The 27,092-nt window shown below is 36.7% G+C and overlaps 1 protein-coding gene across 19 annotated transcripts in view; it reads left to right on the forward strand.

Annotated features, from left to right (window-relative positions):
* LOC127881542 (uncharacterized) overlaps nucleotides 1-27,092 on the forward strand; it is a 533,182-nt gene that overhangs the window by 35,766 nt on the left and 470,324 nt on the right. For 4 of the 19 annotated variants that reach the window (XM_052429490.1, XM_052429491.1, XM_052429489.1 and 1 more), the window contains exons 2-7: nucleotides 11,194-11,349; nucleotides 13,746-14,411; nucleotides 15,890-16,048; nucleotides 16,836-17,717; nucleotides 17,982-18,051; nucleotides 18,915-21,180. The exons of 1 other annotated variant lie outside the window; for it this stretch is intronic. In XM_052429490.1, the coding sequence (XP_052285450.1) occupies nucleotides 13,881-14,411; nucleotides 15,890-16,048; nucleotides 16,836-17,717; nucleotides 17,982-18,051; nucleotides 18,915-21,180 (3,908 nt within the window). In that variant the 5' untranslated portion in view covers nucleotides 11,194-11,349; nucleotides 13,746-13,880. 14 more of the 19 variants (XM_052429469.1, XM_052429497.1, XM_052429496.1 and 11 more) reach the window with 7 other exon arrangements.

The raw sequence follows: 27,092 nt of genomic DNA on the forward strand, positions 1-27,092 counted from the left end.
TATGTTTTATCTCGTTAACTGTTTATTTTTTTCGTCTGGGAATGAATACAAATTGTTTTCTTGGGTGATCCTTACTCTAATTGCCGGAGAAAATGTTATTTTATAGATTTTGATTTTGCTCCATTGCTTCTATCGTCTCGACTTGTAACTCGAAACGTAGTGTTAACGGAGAGCAGAGTTACATTATTGCAACTAGGACCGGCGGACCGGCAATTTCGCCAAGCCTGCAGAAATAAACGACAATGAAAGCATCTTTATTGTTAGAAGCAAGCAACATGAAGAAAAGTCCATAGTTTCCTGAAAGCACGCAGGTAGTGGGTTTGCCTACTGGGTGTTAGCGATGCAGCGTACATTACTCCATGTCTGGCGGTCCATAGAGTTTTGCGCAAGCTCGCAGGTAGTGGGTGGTCATGAAACTCACCTGACGCAGGGGTTTTTATCTGATTTTGGGGAAAGGGCCTGGCCTTTTTTGAGGAGAAAAAAATCGCCGAAATGCCGGATTTGGGGGAAAAAATCACACGAAATGCCGGATTTTGGGGAAAATAAGGAAAGTCTTAAATAATCAATTTAACATATTTGCTGTTTTTAAAACAAATTCAAGGCAACAGATAATTTAATTATGCAATATGTTATATTTTCTACACTGGATCAGGTTAACTTATGTATTAAAAAAAAAAATTGGGGGAAAAAAAATTAAGTATGGGGAAAAATTTACCTGCTGAGAGGAAAAACAATCCGAGGGGAAAGGGTCGATTTTTGGCGGGTCCCAAAGAAGGAAAAAAAGCCCTGTGACGAGTATTGCTCAAACAACTCGCTGATCAGCGAGAGGTGTCTGTACCGGCGGCCTCTGTTTGTGCCGTCATTGCTGCCGGATGCGATCAGGGCTGCGTGCCGTTGTGCCTGCTTGCACTCACTGAGCAGCACAGGAACTAATCTATAGAATCTCAGACTGCGGTGTCCAGCTCGTGAGTTCAACCCATGGTGATATCCTGAAGTATATATAATGAACTATTACAAATACACAAAGCGCAAAAAAGATATATGAACATGTTTGATTCGGGATACTTTCTTTGATGATTATATAATTATCACCAATTAAACTGTTTGTGTAAACAATTAATATATTTATACCTAAGCATTAAAGCGTACACAAAACTATACGTATTACACATAATTTTCATTGTGTTACCTTTAATTGCAATATTTTCAAACCACATCGAACAACAAAGGACAAACATCAAATGTAGTGCATTTTAATTTCACATTTAATTCAAATCCCAGCAATGAACAAACTACACAATAATGATATGTGACAAAACATTGTACATTTGTACATTCCGCCAGAGCTCCAGATAAGGGCCGTACATACGGCTTTTTCATGAAAGTTTACGCATTTATTTTTATAAACTGGACGTACAATTAAGACTTGAATATCCCTTTTACGCATTTACAAAAAAAATTGGCCGTACCGATACGTCCGCGTCAGCGCAGCGTGATTTGTTGGTGACAGTCTCTAACCTAACAGCGCCTTTTCGTTTATTTAAATTACCGAAAAGTTGTAGGCTGGGTTCCGTATTATTGTCTATTCTGTCCCGTGATTTTTATGTCCCCCACTATAGTAGTGGGGGACATATTGTTTTTGCCCTGTCTGTTGGTCTGTTGGTTGGTTGGTCTATTGGTTGGTTTGCACCAACTTTAACATTTGCAATAAATTTTGCAATATTGAAGATAGCAACTTGATATTTGGCATGCATATGTATCTCATGGAGCTACACATTTTGAGTGGTGAAAGGTCAAGGTCATCCTTTAAGGTCAAAGGTCAAATATATGGGTCAAAATCGCTCATTTAATGTACACTTTTGCAATATTTCAATATTCAAGATAGCAACTTGATATTTGGCATGCATGTGTATCTCATGGAGCTGCACATTTTGAGTGGTGAAAGGTCAAGGTCATCCTTCAAGGTCAGAGGTCAAATATATGTGGCCGAAATCGCTCATTATATGAGTACTTTTGCAATATTGAAGATAGCAACTTGATATTTGGCATGCATGTGTATCTCATGGAGCTGCACATTTTGAGTGGTGAAAGGTCAAGGTCATCCTTCAAGGTCAAATATATGGGTCAAAATTGCTCATGTAATGTCACTTTTGCAATATTGAAGCTAGCAATTTTATATTTGACATGAATGTGTATCTCATGGAGCTGCACATTTTGAGTGGTGAAGGGTCAAGGTCATCCTTCAAGGTCAAACGTCATATACGGGGACATAGTGTTTCACAAACACATCTTGTTGGTTACTTGTAAACCTGTCAAAAAAATATGTCTGCGCGCAAGGAGGGCCGGCTAAACCGAAAGCAGTTAATAAAACACACTTTGTTGTCCTACAACGGCTACAAACGGTCGTTTTACCATCCTGACATTCAATCTGTAAACCCAGGAAAAAGACATTCTCGCCCCGATATTAAACAATTTGATTGCATCAGTGGCTAAAAATGTGGCTTTTACAGTTAACTGCTAAAGCAATTATTCTTTTGAGATGAGACAATGACATTTGTGTTCATTAACTTGGCTTACTACCGTAATTCTACGCATATAATACGCACTTTTTTACCTGCCGATTTTTTCTTCAAGTAGGGGGTGCATATAATATACGAGTTTAGAGCAGAACAAAATTTTTCCTGTGCAAATTTTCAACTTAATCGCTGATATGCGCTTCGCGGCAGCCATTTTGAACTACACCATTACATCAAAGGGGTGCAACAGGGCTCGCGCTGTCGTTCGCCATTTGAGTCATTTGCGAAAATATTGAGAATTTGGCTCAATAAAAATCTTATTTATTAAAATTCGAAAATCTAGTAAAATTTTATTGAAAACATCCGCCATTTATATCGGACTGGTTAACCAGGTTTTCCGAAGGAAAAAACTGGTTATTAGATTGGCGAATGCGGGCGGGCGGGCTGGCTGGCTGGCGGGCTGGCGGAATAAGCTTGTCCGGGCCATAACTATGTCGTTCATTGTCAGATTTTAAAATCATTTGGCACATTTGTTCACCATCATTGGACGGTGTGTCGCGCGAAATAATTACGTCGATATCTCCAAGGTCAAGGTCACACTTTGAGTTCAAAGGTCAAAAATGGCCATAAATGAGCTTGTCCGAGCCATAACTATGTCGTTCATCGTCAGATTTTAAAATCATTTGGCACATTTGTTCACCATCATTGGACGGTGTGTCGCGCGAAATAATTACGTCGATATCTCCAAGGTCAAGGTCACACTTTGAGTTCAAAGGTCAAAAATGGCCATAAATGAGCTTGTCCTGGCCATAACTATGTCATTCATTGTGAGATTTTAAAATCATTTGGCACATTTGTTCACCATCATGGGACGGTGTGTCCCACGAAAGAATCACGTCAATATCTCCAATGTCAAGGTCGCCACGACTAAAAATAGATTTAAAAAAAAAAAAAACTTACAAAGGGGGTTAATTTTTTTTGGTCATTTCAAAAGTTCAGTTTGAGTTTTCTCCCTTTATCAGATTTTTTTTTCACAATGAAAACCTGGTTTTGTGACAATTTTGTCCCTTGTTTTTAACCTGGTTTTCCGAAGGAAAAAACTGGTTATTAGATTGGCGAATGCGGGCGGGCTGGCGGAACAAGCTTGTCCGGGCCATAACTATGTCGTTCATTGTCAGATTTTAAAATCATTTGGCACATTTGTTCACCATCATTGGACGGTGTGTCGCGCGAATTAATTACGTCGATATCTCCAAGGTCAAGGTCACACTTTGAGTTCAAAGGTCAAAAATGGCCATAAATGAGCTTGTCCTGGCCATAACTATGTCATTCATTGTGAGATTTTAAAATCATTTGGGACATTTGTTCACCATCATGGGACGGTGTGTCGCACGAAAGAATTTGTCAATATCTCCAATGTCAAGGTCGCCACGACTAAAAATAGATTTTTTTTTTAAACAAACTTACAAAGGGGGTTAATTTTGTTTGTTCATTTCAAAAGTTCAGTTTGAGTTTTCTCCCTTTATCAGATTTTTTTTCACAATGAAAACCTGGTTTTGTGACAATTTTGTCCCTTGTTTATATTTGTCTCTTTGTTTTAATGAAAGTGTTCGCAATTCGAACAGTAAACGAAACCCGGTCTGTACCCGATTATGAGACATCGCTTGACCTTATTGTTATTGAAGTGCGCATGGTAGCTGGCCAATCAACATTGAGCTCACTTACACATGAAATGACGTTGTCTAATGAAACGTTAGAACAGGAGGAGCTATCGGATAATATTGGGTCATCCATGCGCAGACACTGTATACTTTGAATACACAGTTAATATCGTCGTCTGCCTACAAAATAGCAACTGGACGCTAAGTTGTATAAAGAGATTAGCAAATGAACAAAACAACTGACAATACCCATAAATAAATATTTCTTAGCTGACCACTATTTATCTTTTAACTGCATATTTACCATATCTGAAGTAAAGAGTGGTAATTAAGTAATTAGTTCAATGATGCTAATAGAGTCTATTACACCTGTCTGCCGATTGCCGCATTAAATTGAAAGATGATAATTTGTTTTTTACTCCCAAACTAGCCTTAATGACAGCAGCATATTTCAATTAACTAGATCATGAAAAACACGAGCGGTTTAATTGTATTTTAAGTTATATTAAAGTATCAAGATTGTAACTCGAAAAAAGAAAAAGTAATTCATCTGGACAACTATAAAAACCGAAGTAACCATTTTGTCTTCTTATTACTTTATTATTATTATGATTATTATCGTCCTGAATATTGTCAAATTGAATTAAATGTGAAAACAAAAAACAGCGTATCTGCTTCTTTCTTTTGTAATTATGACTGCTTGACCCGGATGTCAGCAAGGGGCCTGTGTGTTTCCGTAACAATCAATGGTAATATAAACAATAGACAGAGATATTTATTATGCAACTGTCATAACAACAGCACTATAACACATCCCGATCAATATACCGGGGGTAACAGATAGTTGACAACGCCAAATTGATTTGCTATTTTCACAGCACAAAAATATATTGACACATTTTTTTTGGAAATTGCCGATTTCGGACACTGATTTTTTTAGTGCGTATTTTACTTGGATTTTCAATTTTTACCGATAAATTAAGACCAAACTCGGGGGTGCGTATTATGCACAAGGGCGTATTATATTTGTGGATTTACGGTAGTTGGCTTGTGTTTTCTTGTCAAGAAAAATTATTTAAATGAAGAACTAGTATTTAGTCACGAGTTTTAATGTGTAGTTGTATTTGCATCATTATTTTGAATGGAAAACCTAATAAAGTAACTGTTTAAGTAGCTAAGTATATTTATTATAATTGCTGCAAATGTTTCTGTAAAGGCAGTTATACACCCTTCAATATTCAAGAACACGGGTAGTACAGTACTACCTGTATTTTTGGATATGGTAGTACACATACTAATTGATTTTCAGCGTTACTCCTTGTCTTTCTGTCAGTGGCAGTACCGTTAATAATTTCACAAATCCTTATCTGGAGCTCTGATTCCGCTAATTGGGGGCTAAACGACCAGGTGCGAAACGACGAGGGCAGAAACGTCTCGGGGCGAAACATCCAAGTACCCACACGGGGCAGTACCCTAGCGACGGTGCAAACAATGCCCTAGATACGGTTGATTAACAATGCTGATTGAGCTATCTCTGCTGGCATTTCGCCAATTGCATTACTATTTGGAAGTTGATAAGTAATTAAATGTGCTGTAATTGGTGTTTGAAATGTCTTTTGACTGTTATAAATGGTTAGATTGCACTTCGAAAGCCCAATATGACCAGAAAATTAAAATATTTTGACTAAATGAAATATCCGTATAAATTACATACAGGATGTTGGAAAAATGACCCGAACAAATGGCCAATGTTCGTGTAGGACGACATTCATATCTTTCTCATTGAGACACTAGGTAAATAAGTTTATTCTCTAATAATGGGAGTATCATGTAGATGTTGATGTAATTAATATTGTTGTTCTTTTAGAGTTCATTCATATTCGTACATTGTATATTTCTACTCTGTCAATTCATAATAATAACGTGAAGCTGGAAAATTAGTAGGAAATTCTGGTACACCTACTGAAAGCCTAAGTTGTGTTATCAAAATCAAGCTTTATTTACTTTATACTGATCTGATTTAAAGTATTTCTTTTATTATGTTGCATTATCTGTTTACATTGTGATTTACATGCCATTCATTATGACCCAAGATTGGTTTAATAAACGTGACTTACTTACTAATTGTCTATTGCTTTTACGTTATTGATTAAATCAAATTAAAACAAATAAATAGATCTAATTAATATTTCAATAAATAAAAAAATGTCAACCTGTAAGTTAGCAGTTACTAAAATGGCAAATGCATTAGAGCTGTAAGTCGATACTTAAACTGCACTACTCAGCCCTGTTATATATCACTTCTCGTCCCTGACATGGGTTGTATAAACCAGTTGATTGTTATGAGTATGAGTGACAAATATATAAGATTTTTTACACACACATCTATGTAAATTTTTTTTTTTTTTTTTTTTAATTTTACCCCTGTTGCTGTCAAACGTAATTTCTTGTTTTTATGATGTCGTTCGTTTGTTGCCGAAACATTTAATCATAATACGGTCCGTAGGAGTGATTGTCCGGGATTCGGAATGACGTCGTTTGTATAAACCAATTCACGCTAGATACGTTACTTGTGTTTTACGTAAATTTTATAATTATTAAATGCTTTATTTTTTTAATAAATTAATCGGGCAAGTATCTCTACCATGTACAATTTCTGATAATCTTAATTGGACATGCCTTTTAATTTGTACAATATGTAACATATCTAATTTAAGCAACTGTTAATATAAGTATGTCGGTGTTAGTTATTCAACCATTAAATGACTGCTTAATACACATTGAAAGAGAAGAAGACATGGTGGCATCATCAATCGTGTTTAATGGCGCTGTCATCTACCACCCAGTGTGGTTTATGACACCATGCTGTTATTTAAGTCTGGATAATATCTGATCAAGACGAGATAATCGGTTTATGCAGAACAAAGGGGCAATTAAACACCGGAATACAATGGCTTATTATTATACACAATTTTAAGATTGATGCAAACAATCAAATAAAAATATTGCATTTAATTTAATTCAATGTTTATTTAAGGTATCAACGTGTTTGTTTTCCCAGTTGATATAAAAATTGATATATATATTGTTTGTTTTTAATCTAATTTGTTTCAGTAAAGTAGAACAACTTGTTTGCATGTTGAAAACAATCTTAATTTAATTTTTTGAATATATAATTAACGATTACGCTCTATTTCTCAATGCAATTAAAATAGCGCAGCGCTAAATATTGTTTTCACGGTCGTCAAGGGGCACGTAACTCTAACTGACGCAAGTGCCCGGATGTTGCGATATTATGAATTAATGTAAAATATTAGCTTGATATATTAAGTTAATAATGAACTTTGAAACAATAAGCACAACCAAAATAAAATACACTTCAGTGATACATGACATTGAATCAGTTCTAATAAAATATAAAGGTGTAAATAATATCATTGTTTCACCTTATAAACAACTTTCTTATTGGGGACTGTAGAAGATAATTTTATAGTCTGGTAAGTTCTTGTTGAGGCTTGAGTTCTTTTTGAGTTATAGAGATTGCATGAAATAACATAATAGATATCCTGCTTGATGCAGTCGTTACGAAAATAGTTTTGACACTGTCACCATAATTTGCTGAGCAAAAATGCGACAAACAGTTCAATATTGTAATTCATCAAATATAACCTTTCTTCATTATTGTCCCTGATCACTGGGTCATAAGTTGTCTGTTTACATCTTTTAAAAATTGATAGTGCTGCAACAATATACCGGTATATCAGTATATATCGCAATACGTAATCTGTATATTGTATTGCGATACGATTTCATCATACCGGTACGAAAATTTTACAAAAATTCACCCATATTTCGTCCAGAAAAGCCATCCGAAATATTGATATCAAGGTTAACAAAACAAATTGGTGTTTAGTAAAAATAAATTGTTACGTACAAATAGCATTCTTAAAAGTCTATTATACAGAGTAGCTTTGTTACATGGGAGCATTCGTTTGATGCTTTTGAACAAGTTATTGTTGAATTAAATACGCACAACTGTAACTGTTTTGTTCGATTCTGAAATGAGCATTATTAAATTTGTAATCCGAATTTCGGAAACACGCTTCCGAATTGTAACGCTAACGCGACAATAAAAAATTCTAGCGTCAAATAAAAAAAGCTTTATATTTTGTCTCAATAAAAAGCGCACGAAAATTATGCAGACGTGTAGAACTTCGCATGGAAAGTGTGGGTGTATTTTGTGTTGTATAAAAACGGAACATCACGTCAGTGATTTAAGTGTGTTCAGTGGAAAAAAACACCCCGATTGGACGTTATTTCATCACATCTTTAAATAGTTACAAATGCCAAAAACTATTTGATACTTAAGAATTTTGGCGAATGTTTGTGTTTCTTGTTGTTCTTGAGCACTTTTATAGTAAATATTTACCAGAATTTGCTTTTAAACTGGAATATATGGGATTATCGGGTAATTGGCGAGTTATACTTCTGGTACAATTAGCAATATATTGCGATATATTGCAATACGGGTTTTTGAACTGACAATATATTGCAATACGCTTTTTGGCGTATTGTTGCAGCACTAAAAGTTGATATAAAAAACTAAAGGCTGAAATTGATGAATTTATATTTAAATATTTCCTCTTATGTTCCCTTTATTTCCTAAATTGATCTACCGGTATTTCTTTATTAAATTTTCCAAATAAAGTTTATTATATGTTAAAAATGAGTCTTGTTGCAGGGATTTTTCTTCCCCAATTGGGAATATTACTTGTCCCATACACATAGGGAAACTTAAGCATGAAAAACCCTGAAATTGGGAAGATTCGCTTCGTGAAATCTTCCAATTGAGATTACAGTTTTTTTAATTGCCAGGTATCAAAAGCAAAAATCAACTCAAATATTAAATTACATTCATTCCGGCTTAAAATGTTCAGTGTAAGTGCCCATTTTATTTGTTACCTTGCAGACTATGCTCTTTTGGAACAAAATTGATGGCATTTGCCTTTTAGGGGGGAAATTTTCAGACAGCAATTGAGAATTTTAAAGTTTTCCTTCAATTAGGAAAGTACCTTTTAAATGTACCGGTACTTTACAAAGAAGAGAAACCTCGCAGAGTTGCTTGCTTGTCCCATTCCCAGATTGTTTAATGCAGCTTGGATGAAGTCTTTGTGGGGGGGAAATTTTCAGACAGCAATTGGGAATTTTAAAGTTATTTTGTGTGTAGCAATGAATGCAACTCAATGACAGCTCGACTAGGAAAGTCCTTTTACAGGTACCGGTACTTTACAAAGAAGAGAAAACTCGCAGAGTTGCTTGCTTGTCCCATTCCCAGATTGTTTAATGCAGCTTGGATGTAGTCTGGTGGGAGTAGTAGGGAGGCGAAAGTTTTACACAGCAGCTTGTACGCACTGTCCTGACTCTCATACACTGTCCTTAGACCCAGATTCCTGACACTTTCTATACAATTCTTAGCCCATGCTTCTGCAAAACCTGAAATGATAACAAAAATAACAATAATTATTATTTAATGAAATATCATTATAAAGGCAATACTTTCACAACATGATAAAAAATATAAGGTTACCTTTTGTCCATTGTGCGTCGTCAACACGTGTCAGATGAGTACAAAAATGATTCTGGGTAGGTGAAAAACATGGCCACCAGTGGGCGGCGCATTTTTTCCTTATTAGCTCACCGTAGCACAACGTCCAATCTTCATAACACTTGGTCAGAACATGTGTTGCAATGATATCTTGGATGAGTTTGCAAATGGTTTCGGGTGTTTGTGAAACAGGGATGCCAAGGGGCGGGGCAGGTTTTCTTATATGGCTATAGTCAGGGGTTTTTATCTGATTTTTGGGAAAGGGCCTGGCCAATTTTGAGGGGAAAAAAATCCCGCGAAAAGCAGCATTTTGGGGAAAATAAGGAAAGTCTTAAATAATCAATTAAGCATATTTTACTGTTTTTAAAACAAATTCAAGATAACAGAAATTTAATTATGCATTATTTTCTATTTTCTACTCTGGATCAGGTTTACTTATATATTTAAAGGTTTAAAAAAAAAAAAAAAATGGAGGGGAAAATGAAATAAAGGGGAAAATAAACCAGCTGAAGGGAAGAAAAAATCGGAGGGGACAGGGCAGATTTTCGGCAGGTCACAAAGAAGGAAATAAAAAACCTGATAGTAAAACTTTGTTTACACTCTAAAAGTCACATGCATTGTCCAAAGTTCATGAAACTTAATCAGAAGAATTGTATGCCCCCCATCCCCCGGATCAAATGATCGGGGGTATATTGTTTTTGGCCTGTCTGTCATTGTATGTGTGTGTCCCAAAACTTTAACCTTGGTCATAACTTTTGCAATATTGAAGATAGAAAAATTTGGCATGCATGTGTATCTAATGGAGTTGCTAATTTTGAGTAGTGGAAGGTTAATGTCAAGGTCATCCTTCAAGGTCAAAGGTCAAATATATGGCTTCATAGCATTGAAGAGGGCATTGTGTTTCACAAACACAGCTCTTGTTTCTTTTGATATCTTGGATGAGTTCGAAAATGGTTCCGGTCTGTTGATATGGCCTCCAAGGGGGCGTGGCATTTTTCCTTTTATGGTTATAGTAAAACCTTGTTAACACTAGAAATCACATTTTAAGTCCAATCGTCATGACACTGATTAGAACATGTGTTCTTAATATTATATCTGGGCTGAGTTCAAAACTAGAAAGTTAAAAAACATGGCCGCCTGGGGGCGGGGCATTTTTCCTTATATGGCTTTCGTAAAACCTTTTTAACACTCTAGAAGTCACATTTATTTTCCAATCGTTACCAAACTTGGTCAAAATATTTCTTTTAATGATAGCTCGGCTGAGTTTGAAAATTGTTATGGTTCGTCAAAAACATGAGCGGGACATTTTTCCTTATATGGCAATAGTGAATCATTACTAACACTTTTAAGTCACATATTTAGTGCGGTCTAAATGAATTTTTAAATGAAACGGTGTTTGGTTTGTTTTTAGGTGTTAACGTTATTGGTGTACACAAGCCATCTCAAACCGAGACCCATGAGCCTGAGACGGAGGCATGAGAACTGTAGTGTGCCCCTGCATGCACAACAACAACAACACTAATTTTCTTATTTTCCTACCGACAAGAACTGAAATGTTATTTTCAAGGTAAATATTTTGAGTTTTTACGTATATAATTGATTTAAATGATATTTGTTAAAAAGTGAGTGTGTTCAAAAGTGTAAGGCATTATCTCTCTTATTATGAATATTGATATACAAGATTTGTTTAAGCCACAGCGTTTGATTTCCCAATTCGTTCAGAATTGATGAGATAATTGGGGTTGGGGTGGTTAGTAAGTTTTTTTTATTTTAAAGTCTAGAGAATCTTTGAAAAGTTTCTTCTCTAAAACACATACGCCTAGTCATATAGATAGCTGCGGTTGCTATAGGGCCAGTTAAAAAGCTGTTTAACAGGTAACTGAAAATAAACTCTTTTGTCTGCTCTGACTGGCACCTGGCCAAGGCGTCATCCTGGACTCCACCGGGGGCCTTCAAGCCTTCTGTTCCTCGTGTTCATTATGCCCCCTTTCAAAGAAGAGGGGGTATATTGCTTTGCACATGTCGGTCTGTTGGTCGGTCTGTCGGTCGGTCCACCAGGTGGTTTCCGGAGGATAACTCAAGAACGCTTGGGCCTAGGATCATGAAACTTCATAGGTACATTGATCATGACTCGCAGATGACCCCTATTGATTTTGAGGTCACTAGGTCAAAGGTCAAGGTCACGGTGACCCGAAATAGTAAAATGGTGTCCGGATGATAACTCAAGAATGATTATGCCTAGGATCATGAAACTTGATAGGTAGATTGATCATGACTCGCAGTTGACCCCTTTTGATTTTCAGGTCACTACATGTATATCAAAGGTCAAGGTCACGGTGACCCAAAATAGTAAAATGGTTTCTGGATGATAATTAATCAACGCTTATGCCCAAGATCATGAAACGTCATAGGTACATTGATCATGACTCGCAGATGACCTTTATCGATTTTGAGGTCACGAGGTCAAAGGTCAAGTTCAAGGTGACCCAAAATAATAAAATGGTCTCCGGATGATAACTGAAGAACGCTTATTCCTAGGATCATGAAAAGAACAGAACAGAAAGTTTATTTGCGTCTTAAGCATATAAAGCTCATCGTCATCATCAAACTTGATAGGTAGATTGATCATGACTCGCAAATGACCCCTATTGATTTTCAGGTCACTAGGTCAATGGACAAGGTCACGGTGACCCCAAATAGTAAAATGGTTTCCGGATGATAACTTATGGCTATGATCATGAAACTGCATAGGTACATTGATCATGAATGGCAGATGACCCCTATTGATTATGCCCCCCTTCGAAGAAGAGGGGGTATATTGCTTTGCTCATGTCGGTCGGTCTGTCGGTCCGTCCACCAGGTGGTTGTCAGACGATAACTCAAGAACACTTGGGCCTAGGTTCATGAAACTTCATAGGTACATTGATCATGACTCGCAGATGACCCCTATTGATTTTGAGTTCACTAGGTCAAAGGTCAAGGTCATGGTGACCAGAAATAGTAAAATGTTTTTTGAATGATAACTCATGAACGCATACGCCTAGGATCATGAAACTTCATGGGTAGATTGGTCATGATTCGCAGATGACCCCTATTGATTTTGAGGTCACTAGGTCAAAGGTCAAGGTCACGGTGACCCGAAATAGTAAAATGGTTTCCGGATGATAACTCAAGTATGCATACGCCTAGGATCATGAAACTTCATGGGTAGATTGATCATGACTCGCAGATGACCCCTATTGATTTTGAGGTCACTAGGTCAAAGGTCAAGGTCACGGTGACCCGAAATAGTAAAATGGTTTTCGGATGATAACTCTAGAACGCATACGCCTAGGATCATGAAACTTCATAGGTAGATTGATCATGACTTGCAGATGACCTCTATTGATTTTGAGGTCACAAGGTAAAAGGTCAAGGTCACGGTGACCCAAAATAGTAAAATGATTTTCGTATAATTACTCAAGAACACTTTTGCCTAGGATCATGACACTTCATAGGTACATTGATCGTGACCCGCAGATGACCCCTATTGATTTTCAGGTCACTAGGTCAAAGGTCAAGGTCACAGTGACAAAACTCGTATTCACACAATGGCTGCCACTACAACGGACAGCCCATATGGGGGGCATGCATGTTTTACAAACAGCCCTTGTTTTCAGGTCACTAGGTCAAAGGTCAAGGTCACAGTGACTAAAAACATATTCACACAATGGCTGTCACTACAACGGAGAGCCCATATGGGGGAAATGCATGTTTTACAAACAGCCCTTGTTTATTCAGGATTGTTACATCAATTTCCTCAGATTTCCCCACCACCTCTAGTGTTGAAAATTATTGTTTATTAACTAAATTTAGTTATTTATCTTGTTAAGTAAATTAAGAATGATATGCCTTACGTTTCAGTTGGTTTGATTCTTTGAACAGACAATCCCAGTTTTGTAAAATATACTTATTTAATTATAGGACAAATAAAGCAACCAAGATAACATGATCAGAGGATGCTCATAGACAAGAACATTTACGACCTGCCATAATACCATCTACTCCTCGGTTGTCCACAAACTAACTATACTGAATGGTTCATTTAGTCTCCTGGGGATGGCTCCCGACACCAACATCTTCACCGATAAGCAGACCAATAACTGGTTCAAAGCGTGCATTGCCCTCAATTTGACAAAGGATGGATTGACTGACCTTGTTGTGACGGAATTATTAAACGTCCAAACAAAAGTTGGTAGAAGTTGTGGACAATGCTTTATTCAAAACCTTATACCGTGTCCAACTCAGGACGTGTGTAAAAAGAGGAAAGGAAATAACTGTTCTTTCCACAATTCACTACAACCAAAGTCATGCCAAACATGTGATAAAGTGAAACAAAATATCACATTGTTACACAGATTTAAAGGTCCTAGTTGGGCAAACACTAAAGCTGAATTATGGGCAACGGATCCGTGGGAAATCGGTAAATGCTACCTCCCACGAGACGGATATAGCAGCGTATCATCTGTGCAAGAATCTGACTTCAATGGTGTGGTTAGCATTGTGTTGAACTGCACGCATTTCCAGACATGCCTCTCCGCCGCATGTCTATCACCGCCACCACCTGATAAGCAATGCCCGCTAGAAAAGGTATTCTTAAAATATACCACTCTAATGGGCTGAATATGTGATTATTTTTTATGCCCCCCTTTGAAGAAGAAGGGATATATTGCTTTGCTCATGTCGGTCGGTCTGTCGGTCTGTCGGTCTGTGGGTCCGTCCACCAGGTGGTTTCCGGATGATAACTCAAGAACGCTTGGGCCTAGGATCATGAAACTTCATAGGTACATTGATCATGACTCGCAGATGACCCCTATTGATTTTAAGGTCACTAGGTCAAAGGTCAAGGTCACGGTCACAGTGACCCAAAATAGTAAAATGGATTTTGGATGATAACTCAAGAACGCATACGTGGCCAACAGGGCAAACTCTGAACAATATGGTCTGTAATCCTAAATCTATAATTATCAGTCCAATGAAACATCATCCTTTGAGTAATTAAAGTGGATCAGTTAAAATATTATCAGAATATGAGATTTTTTGTATATTTTGTAAATTAAATATTGTGTTAATGTTTAATTTTGTTGATTAATATAAATACAAGCAGGACAGGGGAGTTAATACGCTATTATATCTTTCTTATATACAGAGGAAACAAATGCAATAAGTTTAAATTTCATGTTTAATAAATAGAGGATATTTGGTCATGTCAGTGTGAGATCATTTGTTATTTTTTATGATCACATTTTATTATTACTTTGACAAAACAACACTTACCTGAATACCACAATGGATTCCACCCAAACAATACCCCACGCCCCTACCAGAATCCCTTCCACCCCCCAACCTCACCTCCCCATTTTTTATTTTTTTTTAAACATCATCTAATAAATTAACACACCCCACATTATACCCCTCTCACCCCCCTACCCCCCCCCCCCCATCCCCCCAAATTATTTTTTTTTAAACATTAATAAATTGCCACACCCCACATTATACCCCCCCTCTTAATTCCCCCTTACCCCCTCCCCCCACCCCCCCCCCCAATTTTTTTTTTTTAAACATCTTATAAATTACCACACCCCACATTATACCCCCCCTCTCACTCCCCCCTTGATCATGACTGGCAGATGCCCCCTATTGATTTTCAGGTCACTAGGTCAAAGGTCAAGTTCACAGTGACTCGAAATAGTACAATGGTTTCTGGATGATAACTTACATTAGGTCAAAGGTCAAGGTCACAGTGACAAAAACGTATTCACACAATGGCTGCCACTACAACTGACGGCCCATATGGGGGGCATGCATGTTTAACAAACAGCCCTTGTTTCAAAGTTTAGTTTGTTAACTGAATCATTATAATACTATGTTTTGTGAAGCGATGTATGTCATGCAATTATTTCTCATTGTATCAAATATGCAAGTCTTATTTAAATAGTCTGTGCATATTTAAGCATTTTTTAAATCACGTGTAATAACTTTGACGCTGAGAGTCCATGTGTGTGTAGGTTTACCTCAATGCTGCTTCTCTTGGTCTTTAACGTCACAGCAATCCGTTCTCTCTCTAGGTCCGACAAATAGGCCGAGATGTACGCCATACTGCCGACTGCAAGGTTACAGATGCTGATCTGCAGTACTTCTTTCTGACACTGACCACCCTACTAGCGGATCCAGTCTGCTTATTGCATGATACCTCAGCGACAGAAGCCCGCGTAAAACTCAGTGATGTAAATATTATTGTGTTTGTGTTGTTTGTCTCTATATAAAGGCGTATACAATGTATTTTAGTGAAGGATGATGTAAGCAATAGTCCAGAGAAATATTTGTACAATGATATTTTTAAGCGAATTGTAAATCTGTGTCATGTAAGAATAGATATTTGTATTCATCCTGATACTGAAACATTTTAGGAACAGTATGCAATTAGCAAACGCTTTAAGTGGACAGAAAACATAATAATTTGATAACAGACCAGAGGAACGTCTTATTTGAAAATATAATTATATCGTACAGTTTATGTAAATTGGTCTATAGCTATTATCTACTGCACCTATGCTTGGTTATGTGACTACAAAATTGCGCTTGAAATCTTTTTAAATGAAAATCTAAAAACTGTTTTAGGAAATAACATCAAAATCGTGGATTGAACTAGCACCAATAAACTGGACATACTGGGCATTTCGCTACTGTAGTCACATATCAACTTTATCCCGCCGATTTGCACCTTTGAAATATCCACTCTTTTTGGCCGAAGATACTGAAGTCACATTATTAAAAGGAGATATTGAAGTTGCATTCTTAAATGACAGTAAATAATTAGTACAATCCATTAAGGCTTTATTAAAAACAGACGCATATATGAATTAAACAAACGTCAATTTGATAATTTTTTATATTTTTTACTGCCTTGCAAAATTTGCTCTACTTGATCTGTTGTATAATATGCAGACACAGATAATATAATAATGACAATCTGTATCGATAATAATCTACAAATGCAAATAATGTTTGTAGTTGCAGAATGATCGTCTAACACTTGTTGATTTGGGCAAGATGTTGAAAGAAGCAAATCAGACCCTCACACATGCAAAAGAGGCCGGAGAACGTTTTTCCGAAGAGGCTGAAAGGACCCTGAAAGAAGGACTGAATACATTAGAAGCTAAAATACAGGCTGGGAAAGAATGTCTTGAAAACAAAACACAAACTAGTGAACAACGAATTGAAAAAAAGGCTCTTTCTGGTGAACAACGTCTTGAAAACAAGACACAGGCTGGAGAACAAAGCATTGAAAACAAGACACAGTGTGGAGAACAAAGCATTGAAAACAAGACACAGGCTGGAGAACAACGCCTTGAAAACAAGACACAGTCTGGAGAACAAAGCATTGAAAACAAGACACAGGCTGGTGAACAATGCATTGAAAACAAGACACAGACTGGAGAACAAAGCATTGAAGACAAGACACAGGCTGGAGAACAAAGCATTGAAAACAAGACACAGGCTGGAGAACAAAGCATTACAAACAAATCACAGGCTGGAGAACAGCGCATTGAAAACAAGACACAGGCTGGGGAAAAGAGCATTGAAAACAAGACACAGGCTGGAGAACAAATAATTGAAAACAAGACACAGACTGGAGAACAAAGCATTGAAAACAAGACACAGGCTGGAAAACAAATAATTGAAAACAAGACACAGGCTGGAGAACAACTCATTGAAAACAAGACACAGGCTGGAGAACAACGCCTTGAAAACAAGACACAGGCTGGAGAACAAAGCATTGAAAACAAGACACAGGCTGGAGAACAAACCATTACAAACAAGACACAGGCTGGAGAACAAAGCATTGAAAACAAGACACAGGCTGGAGAACAAAGCATTGAAAACAAGACACAGGCTGGGGAACAAAGCATTACATACAAATCACAGGCTGGAGAACAACGCATTGAAAACAAGACACAGGCTGGGGAAAAGAGCATTGAAAACAAGACACAGGCTGGAGAACAAATAATTGAAAACAAGACACAGACTGGAGAACAAAGCATTGAAAACAAAACACAGGCTGGAGAGCAAAGCATTGAAAACAAGACACAGGCTGGAGAACAATGCATTGAAAACAAGACACAGGCTGGCGAACAAAGCATTGAAAACAAGACACAGGAAAGCATCAACCGCATAAATCAAGCAGCGATTGGAAAGGAGCTAGACGAATACGAGCGTGACGTAACAGGTTTGTGAACAAGTTTTATTGAACAATATTTATATATATAATATTTCGTTATAACATATGTTCACACTACAATAATTATGAACTACCAAGCTGACAAACATAAGCACTCAATCATATTAACTTGGGTTTATAAACCATCCTCATATAAGAAGAGGTGGGTTTTCTTGGATTCACAGTGTCAGATGGCCAGTCTGTCCTTCATTCTGTCTGTCAGTACATGTATTTAAAAATACCACGGAATAGCCTTTTCATTAAGTTGATATTCTTTAATGATTGCCATCACTATATACTCTCAGGTCAGAACGCATACAACCAGTGAAAGTGCTTTTTATGGGTATGTGTATCTGCATTTTCGCGAAAAATTACACGTATTCGAATAATGCTTATATTCACGAATATAATTATCTGGTTACATTTGTATGCGGTAAGATCGTTTATAATAAGATATACAAACTGCAGAATACATTTTCGATACAAGCTTTCTATCGGCTTCGAACTTGATAACATAAATCAATGCGTACTAAGTTTTAGAAGTGTCTATACACTACACTTAATCGGTAGGGATCATGCTCAGAGCGGTATTTCATGTGAAATTAAAAAAAGTATTTTTTACAAATTTAAAAACTACAAATTTAAAAACTACTTTTCTACTACTTTTTGCGCACATTTATAAAAGGAGACAAATTTATTCAACCGTTGTAATGTTGAAATGTAATGAAATATAATCTTATATTTTAAAACACAATATCTTAGTATTCACCGGCGTGCTCCTTTGACGCCATGTTTTTCTATAAATGTGTATCTGGTTTTTGCGAAGAAACACGCAGGTAATTCGTTTTAATGAAGGAGTATTACTATTTCAGATCTTCTCAAGCGATTGGTGAACCATTACCGTGATACCGTTTGCTACGTGCCTCTGTCTACTTTGGATCCTAGTCTCAATAAGCACATACATGACGTCTATGCCACTCCAAAAATACACAGGATGAAGATAGAGAATGATGGTAGACGCACACAACAGGAAGAAATATTGACATACAAAGATTGCTTTTATAGAGGTGATAATTTATGTAGACGTACGTATTTACAAGGCGAGCCGGGAAGCGGCAAGACAAGTTTTGCTGCCAAGTTAGTTGACGATTGGTGTAACGTGCATGAGTCCTCAAATGAATCTACAAAGGAACAAACGGCGTTTGTTGATGTTGATACCCTTCATAAATTCAAGTTTCTCTTCTTCATTTCGTTGCGCGATTCGAGAGAACAGACACATGTAACACATATGATACAAACTCAGCTCATCTACAAAATCTACGCGGCAGACGAATGGGAGAGCGCGTATAATCTAGTCTTAAAAATAATGAGAAATGTGATGTATCTTGTTGTTCAAGACGGTCTGGATGAGTGGCCTGGTAAAGAAGCTCTGCCATCTATGGACGGTATTCCTAAAGATCATTGCATTGTGCTCACAACTTCTCGACCATGGAAACTCGCGGATGAACGTATCAAGAATTCTCAAATAGACATATTGTTGGAAGTCTACGGAATAATCGATTCCTTTGGATTCAGTAAAAGGATACTACCACATCTTCTTGATGAAACAAAGGTTCTTTACAAAACTGTGGGGCAGTTTCAGAAATTTCTGAAGAGTCATGATCTTGATTCGATATCATCTTCGCCCATGCTGCACACGCTTGTCCTATGTACATGGGTAGATGATATGGCTGAGAGTCTTACCGGATCGTCAAGGTGTGAATTGTTTACCACCTTGCTTGAAAACTTATGTAAAAAAGCTAACCCACAAATGAGTTATTTCGATCAATACTACCCATCACCAGTAAACTGCTTTTCTCGCACGAAGTATGTTAAACCAAACATGGAACATATAGATGTTTTAGCCAAAGCTGCGTTTTCATTTTTGTTTTCAAATGAAAAAGAAATATCACTAGTGTTCAGCGACATTAATCTTTCGGCTCATTTGTCTGAAAGTTCAAAGCAGTTCGCACTACATTCAGGATTAATATCCAAAAGAAAAAGTAAAAAATGTTATGATAATACAAGCTCGTTTGTCCACAAGACTGTTCAAGAGTTCTTTGCTGCTCTTCACATTTCCAACAACACAAATGTGATTGATAACGTTATTTGCGAATATCTCAAAAGTTATAGGGATTCCTATCTGGATATTGCTCAAGTTTTCACATTTCTTTGTGGCTTCAACATCTTGGCAGCTAATAAACTATCTGCACTGATGAATCAGGTCAACGATGTTCGTCATGGGGTTGATCACGATGTTTTCCAAAGAGTCATCCTCTCAGGTTATAGGGAGGCTGTGGCAAACAAGAACACTCCAATAGACCTACATCTGAGTCACTTTGACTTTGGGCGTGATAATGCTGAAGATTTGATCAACATCTTTGCACTAAACGCCCCACGGGCTCGATCTTTACATGTTACCAGAGTTATAAACAGCATTGTAATAATACGTTCACAAGACGCGTCGACTTATCTTTGTCAGGGACCTACACCCGTCTCATTAGCTGCATGTGATTATGCCGACCCCTCTACAAGAGCGAAGCAGAAAGAAGTCAGATTGTCTGCATCTTGTTTGGAAATTGACTTATCAGCGTGTCAAAACCTGGAACAGTTGGAGCTCGAGGGTGATATAACCGTGCTACCAAATGCACTTGCGGGTTTGAAGAAGTTGAAATATCTAACAATGGATATGGGTTGTAAATGTGAAGCGCTTGACATGTCACATTGTGAACACATAGAATCAATTGAACTCGGAAAAGAAGTAACTTTACTACCACACTCTATTATTCATTATAAGAATCTTACACGTATTGAAATATACTCAGCTTATAAAGAACTAGATTTGTCAATGTTTGAAAACTTATATTCAATAACAATCGGCAAAAGAGTGCAAGTGTTACCGAAGCAACTTCTCATTAATAACAATCAAGAACTTAACTTTATTGGTTTGTATGAATTTGATTTCAACAGATGTGACAAGAAAGACATTCATACATGGTGCCTACTGAACGGTGCTGATCCAGTACTGTGTGCAGACTATACTCCAGTACTGCCCTCCATAGAACACATTAAATTGTTTAATGTAACGTGTTCCTGCACCTGGTTACGCAGTCTGCTCAACACACTGTTTACACTCGATCATAGTGTGAAGTGTGATATTGGCTCCTGTTGCATAACTTCACTCAAAGTCAGCAAGTCACATTGGACATCCGCAAGGATAACAACGGACTTAAACAATACGTGTACATGTACAATCGATTTCCCTGACGATAGCCCTGGTCTATGGGAGACTCTGCTCGGTCTGAGTGTCAAGAATCTGAGCATTTCGAGTTCGTTTTCGCGGGGTTTGAAGATTAATCATGTATCGTCATTGTCACGGTCACTAGCAACCCTCTCACAGCTGGAAACGCTTAGAATGCGTTTAATTGCATATATCGACCTACAGCTTCCTTTGTCAGTAAATCATGTGACTGTCTGTTTTGATACATTGCATCCATCAGAACTTCGCCAGCTGGTGAACAAGCTGTCTGCACGGACTCACTCACTTGAGTGTAGAGTGGAATTCGTTTGTAGTCATTACATTGACATTGACACAGAAAAGAAAAATTACATTCAATCAGAGGAATACATCCCCATCCAACAAGAACTCGAAGCTATGCAGAATATTGATGTGAAACGATTTCGAATATATATATATATATATGACTGGACACTTATGTCTGAACGTGACTGTGTTGTTGAGGATGGTGATCATAATGATGAGATCGTTGATAATGAATTTTGTGAAGACTTTTTTTATAAATACGCGATAGCTAATTGCTATGACAGGACAAATAGGGACGGCGTCATTCGAAGTCGCATATCAATGCGACTTAAGATTAACTGTGTTTAAAATCCAACATTGGCCTAGTAAAGGGATATATGAGGTATTACATTAATATGTATATGTTTATTGTGTTAACTAAAAACTGTTTTAAATTGGACTGTAATGTCTGATGCAAATGAAATGATTTCAGATGTTCTAACTGTTGTTGTTCTTCGTACGATGATTATTTTTACATTGCTAATATAAATAACAGAAGCATAATGATAGAAAATGATGATTAAGATTGTGCAACTGCTATGTTAACAATAATGAATACGACAACAGTGACGGTGTTGCAGGCGATGATGGCGATGATGATGATGGTGGTGGGGATGCTTGTGATAATGTTTATGGTGATGTTTTTGTATCATGATGACGGTGATGATGATGATACCTAATGACCGCCGGTATGCCGCCACTTCCGGTTCCCAAACCACCACCACCGTTGCCTTCTATCCTGTAGCCGTCATCAACAGCGTTGCACATGCTTTGCGAACCAGATGTATTGAACATTAAGCTACCATATCAAGTACTAAACTAAATTACAGTGACTTAACAAGTAGCTAGGTTTGTTTAGTTAATGGTTCCAATGTATTCTGCCTACGCCCACTTAAACTTTGTGAAAACATTTCAGCAGATAGCGCACGTGAACTATGAGTGTTAGCATTATTTGCTAATTGCATTACTGATTCATATATCCGTTTTGAATCCGTATAGATGCTATAGATCTATGAATCTGAAATTTGGAACGTCTTTATTCTATTGCATTGCAGTGCTGTATATACAGAATTGCATGGACTAGATTCTATTAATGTTCCAATATTTATGAAATAACAGTCGATATATTATGGTTATACTGCGTGTATTCTACTCGCATCAGAACTCCGCATCATAGACTATAAGTCAATACAATGATACATCGCAAGCTAGTTGAGACACGCTCTGGGAAAACGGGGTTTAATGCAAGTAATTACAGTATCGTCCCAGATGAGCATTTGTAGTTCGCACAGACTAATCAGGGACGACACTTTACTATCATGCATGAAACTTCATTTTCGCAGAGTGCGACTCGTTTCTGAAATAATGCATCGGTTGCACTGGCCATACTAGTTAGCATGCGCAAACATTTAACAATACTTTATATAAGATAACGAATATTTGCCGGAATCCGTGTTTAATCTCGATATAACAGATGGCACTGGATTTCATGCCTGGGCTTTTCGTGTGTCATCGTAGGTGCAATCAGTTTTAACAGAGAAATATACAGAGTGGTTTAAGCCCCAATAAATTAATGATAACATTGCTTGGTTTAAAATGTAAATGGAAGTAGTTTGAGTTGCGAACGTTAGGATGGAAAGTGAGTGAGTTTTAAAATTAAACGGAACATATTATGTGCAATAGGAGTATAGATAACGTCTATAAATTAATGATACTATTGCTTTGTTTAAATGTAAACTATGTGCATACTTCAACTTTAAAACTCACTCACTTTCCGTCCTACCGTTCGCAACTACAACCCCAAAAGTACCCCTTCGCCGTCATCCAACATACCACGTCTGCCACCTCCGCCGTATGTGATTTCCCCATGATCACAAATTTTGAATACCAAAAAAAGTCCAAAAGCTTTAGTTAGCATAAGTAGAATTTATGATATATAATTCAATCGCTTTAGTTAGTCACATATTAAAATATTTCTGTCAAATATATGGGACAGACAAGAGAACTCCAAGTAAAATTGTGAAATGTAAATTCTTTTTAATTTTATTCTTATTATGTGTATTTGTTGTTTAATTAATTCTGAATTTACTTAATTTCGTTCAAGGAAACCGGATTATCGACTTATGTCGCAATATATATTAACTGTACAGTGTTTTTAGTAGTTTTTGCATCGGTAGACTGCCATTATTTCAAGCGAAGACAAGATTCTTTTCAATGTATTTGCTGTTCCAGAAAGAAGGCATTTTACAACTGAGTCGTCGTTAATTCGTCCGTTTCATAAACTAGAAGATAAAGTTTTGTAACAAATTAAGATATCTTGTCATTTTTGAATACTGTTCTACGGGGTACGATGCATCATCCACGCTGAAATTTGAACTGAGTCACCTAGGAAAACTGAGCTTAATATATGTGCGTCGTCCCAGCATAGCCTGTGCAGTCCGCATAAGCTAATCAGGGACGACACTTTCCGCTTGTATAGAACTTTTCTGCACAGGCTAATACGGGATGATTCTTTACGCACATACATTAAGTCCTGTTTTCCAAGAACGATGCTCAATTGATTACAAGCATAAATCACAAAGTCGCTGCCGCAATTTCAAAAATGTGAAAAGTGAAACCTTAGAAACTGTATCGGTCTTTCATGTAAGGCAAGTGGCCTATTCGCTTATACAATAAAAGGCAAGAAATACAGCTCACAAACAACAAAAAGATAAGAATCGATTTGGAATGACCAAGGCATAGCATTATTTTTTTACCGATAGAAAAGCATACCGCCGTGCTTGAAACTGATACTTCGGTTTGATTTAATAAAATTATACACGCGTGTAAATTAATATTAACCACAACAATGTTGTTCAAAATAAACAGTATAAACGAGAATGTATTATCTTGTTTTATTTCAATTTAATTACGACGTGATGATGATCGATTCAGATATTATTTTTAATATACATAAATAGGGATTTAACTTGTTATTTTCCAGAGTTTTGTTCTCCACTGTAAACGATACATTTAAATCATAAGGCTATCTACATTGAATGCTGCAAGGAATTTGAATGAAACATAGTAGCTCTTTAAAGAGATTTGTTCACAGATTTCTGTGTTTTTGACAAATATCATTTAGTAGCTTTCTTGACAAAACTATAATGTTTGGATTCGTTTTAAAAAACAATAAAAACACAGCAAAGCTTGCCTACTTTTAGTTTTGAACACGTGACCTCTAGATGCAAAAGCTTACTCGCCTCCACTGCAACACGCTTTTGAATCTGATTCGTTCTTAAAGCCCCACGTCCGTAACAGACGTGTTTACGTATACGTATATAAGATCACTAGCAAAAACTCCTTTTTTTAAATTTCTATTGATATTATCAAAACATAAATGTTTAATATGTTTCATACTCAAAAGAGTTATATTGCGTATTTTAATATAAGTAATACAGTCTTTTTATATATAGTCTATATATATATAGTAATATAGTCTATATATGACCATTTTTTACGAAACAGTCATTTTGCCAAACTATGAACAAGTCCTTTTAATACCAACGTTAGTAAAGTCTTCACCGAAAAAAAACAATAATTTAGCTTTACAATATTCTTTCATTTTATAGAATATATATCGAAGCATTGGCTCGATTTAGGTCAAACATCTCACTGACTTAGTCACGAGGGATTTCAACCATTATCGAAAGCAGTTGCATATCTAGTTTTACTTTCGCACTTTTTTTGGAAACCGGGTGATAAAAATCGCTGATGTAATGCTGGGTTCATTTGTTTTCGCCTCTTTATAAACTGAGTTCGCGCACTTTGCACGCATTCAGTCTTAATACGTTTAAGAATACAGGTAACAATTTTGTATTTGTCGGAGTTTTTTTTTTAATTATTTTAAAAATTATTGTGACATTTTAATAAGGTATGGATTACGTTGTTTTGTAGCTACGTTTAAAGCAGGTATTGCATTTTGATAAAAGCAGCGAAAAATACTCACAAAATAACCCTTTATTACTTAGTTATATTAACACTAAAAGAAGTCAGTAATTTAAATAAAAAGAAAGGCAAACGAAGTACATCACCAAACAGTGAGTTTATTTTCTCTTGTAGAACATATTTCGTAATGCGCATGCGCGGTTAATCACGCTTTTTAAATTAATATCACTTCTACTACAGTGTATTAGATCTAAGATTGCATTTTAATAGGTTAATGTTCTATTATCTATGAAGGTAATGCTTAAATCTTGTTTAAAAACGGTTCATCTGCTAAAGGTAAGAACTAGTACTTACATCTGAAAAAAACTACATAGGTGTTTACTATGGGCATCGGCGGCAGTGGCGGTAGCGATGTCGGCGGATGAGGTGTTGGAGTTCTAGGGGGAGGATCTGGTGAGAGCGGCGGCAGTGAGACGTGGCTGGCGGACCGGCAGCGTCCCGACTCACTTCCGATAACGTCTCTTTCGGTGACGTCTGTTTGAGTGAGGTAGCCAAACATAACTTTAAAAGGTGAGAACGTAGATTTTATGGTTGTTGCGTTTAAATTGTGTAAGCGGCTTACATTGCTTGACACATCGAAGGATACACAGCGGAAGTTATACAATACCGTAAATTATATATATTGTTTATGTTAACCGATTTTAATTAGTTTCCAACAGGTTTTATATAACTATCTATTCAAATAAAGTAAGAATTATGTTTTAATGTATTCTGCTCTGGTTTAAAACATATTGAGTTGTAAATGAGCAATTTACCAAAGTTTGTTTCTTTTGTCTGTATGACCATCAGTAATAATGATATGTTTGAAAACAATTGCAACATGTCTCGCTTCTGTTTTTCAGCATTCCCCCTAGCAACCGATGATAACACGTATCCTCCATAGCAACCACATCATAGCAAGTGTGTTTTGCAGTTGTAATACTGACAACCATTCATACACGAATGACATGTATACGCATTCATTTTCACATTTGAATGTGGGCATGTTTAGTGCCTTATGTGTGTTGTAAATTTCCCCTTAAATACATGTAATGGTGGACGTTAATGCCAAGCTAGAATTAACTGTCCAGAAAATAAATGCCATAAATGTACAAATACAGCACCGTCTAACTCAGAAGGCATCGTGCAGATATTTGCATCTCTCGGATTACATCGATACGTCGTTCCCACCGACACGCAATACTCAAAGGATATTCTGTTTTTAGACATATTGCTCGATTGTGTATATATTCCTATGCAAAAAGAAATGTTCTGTTTTTCAAAAACTTTATATGGTTTTCGATATACACGTAAGCGTATACAAATAATTTAACAGAATTCGCAGGTGTTTTTTCGAGCGAAAAACTTTGAAACCTGGTCATAACAATGTTTACTTTAATTTTATAGCTTTAATATCTTAAATACTTGTATACAAAAGCTACGAGTTTCCGTTAAAAAAGAA

The sequence above is a fragment of the Dreissena polymorpha genome, chromosome 5 (genome assembly GCF_020536995.1).
Source record: "Dreissena polymorpha isolate Duluth1 chromosome 5, UMN_Dpol_1.0, whole genome shotgun sequence".
NCBI classification, from domain to species: Eukaryota; Metazoa; Mollusca; class Bivalvia; order Myida; family Dreissenidae; genus Dreissena; species Dreissena polymorpha.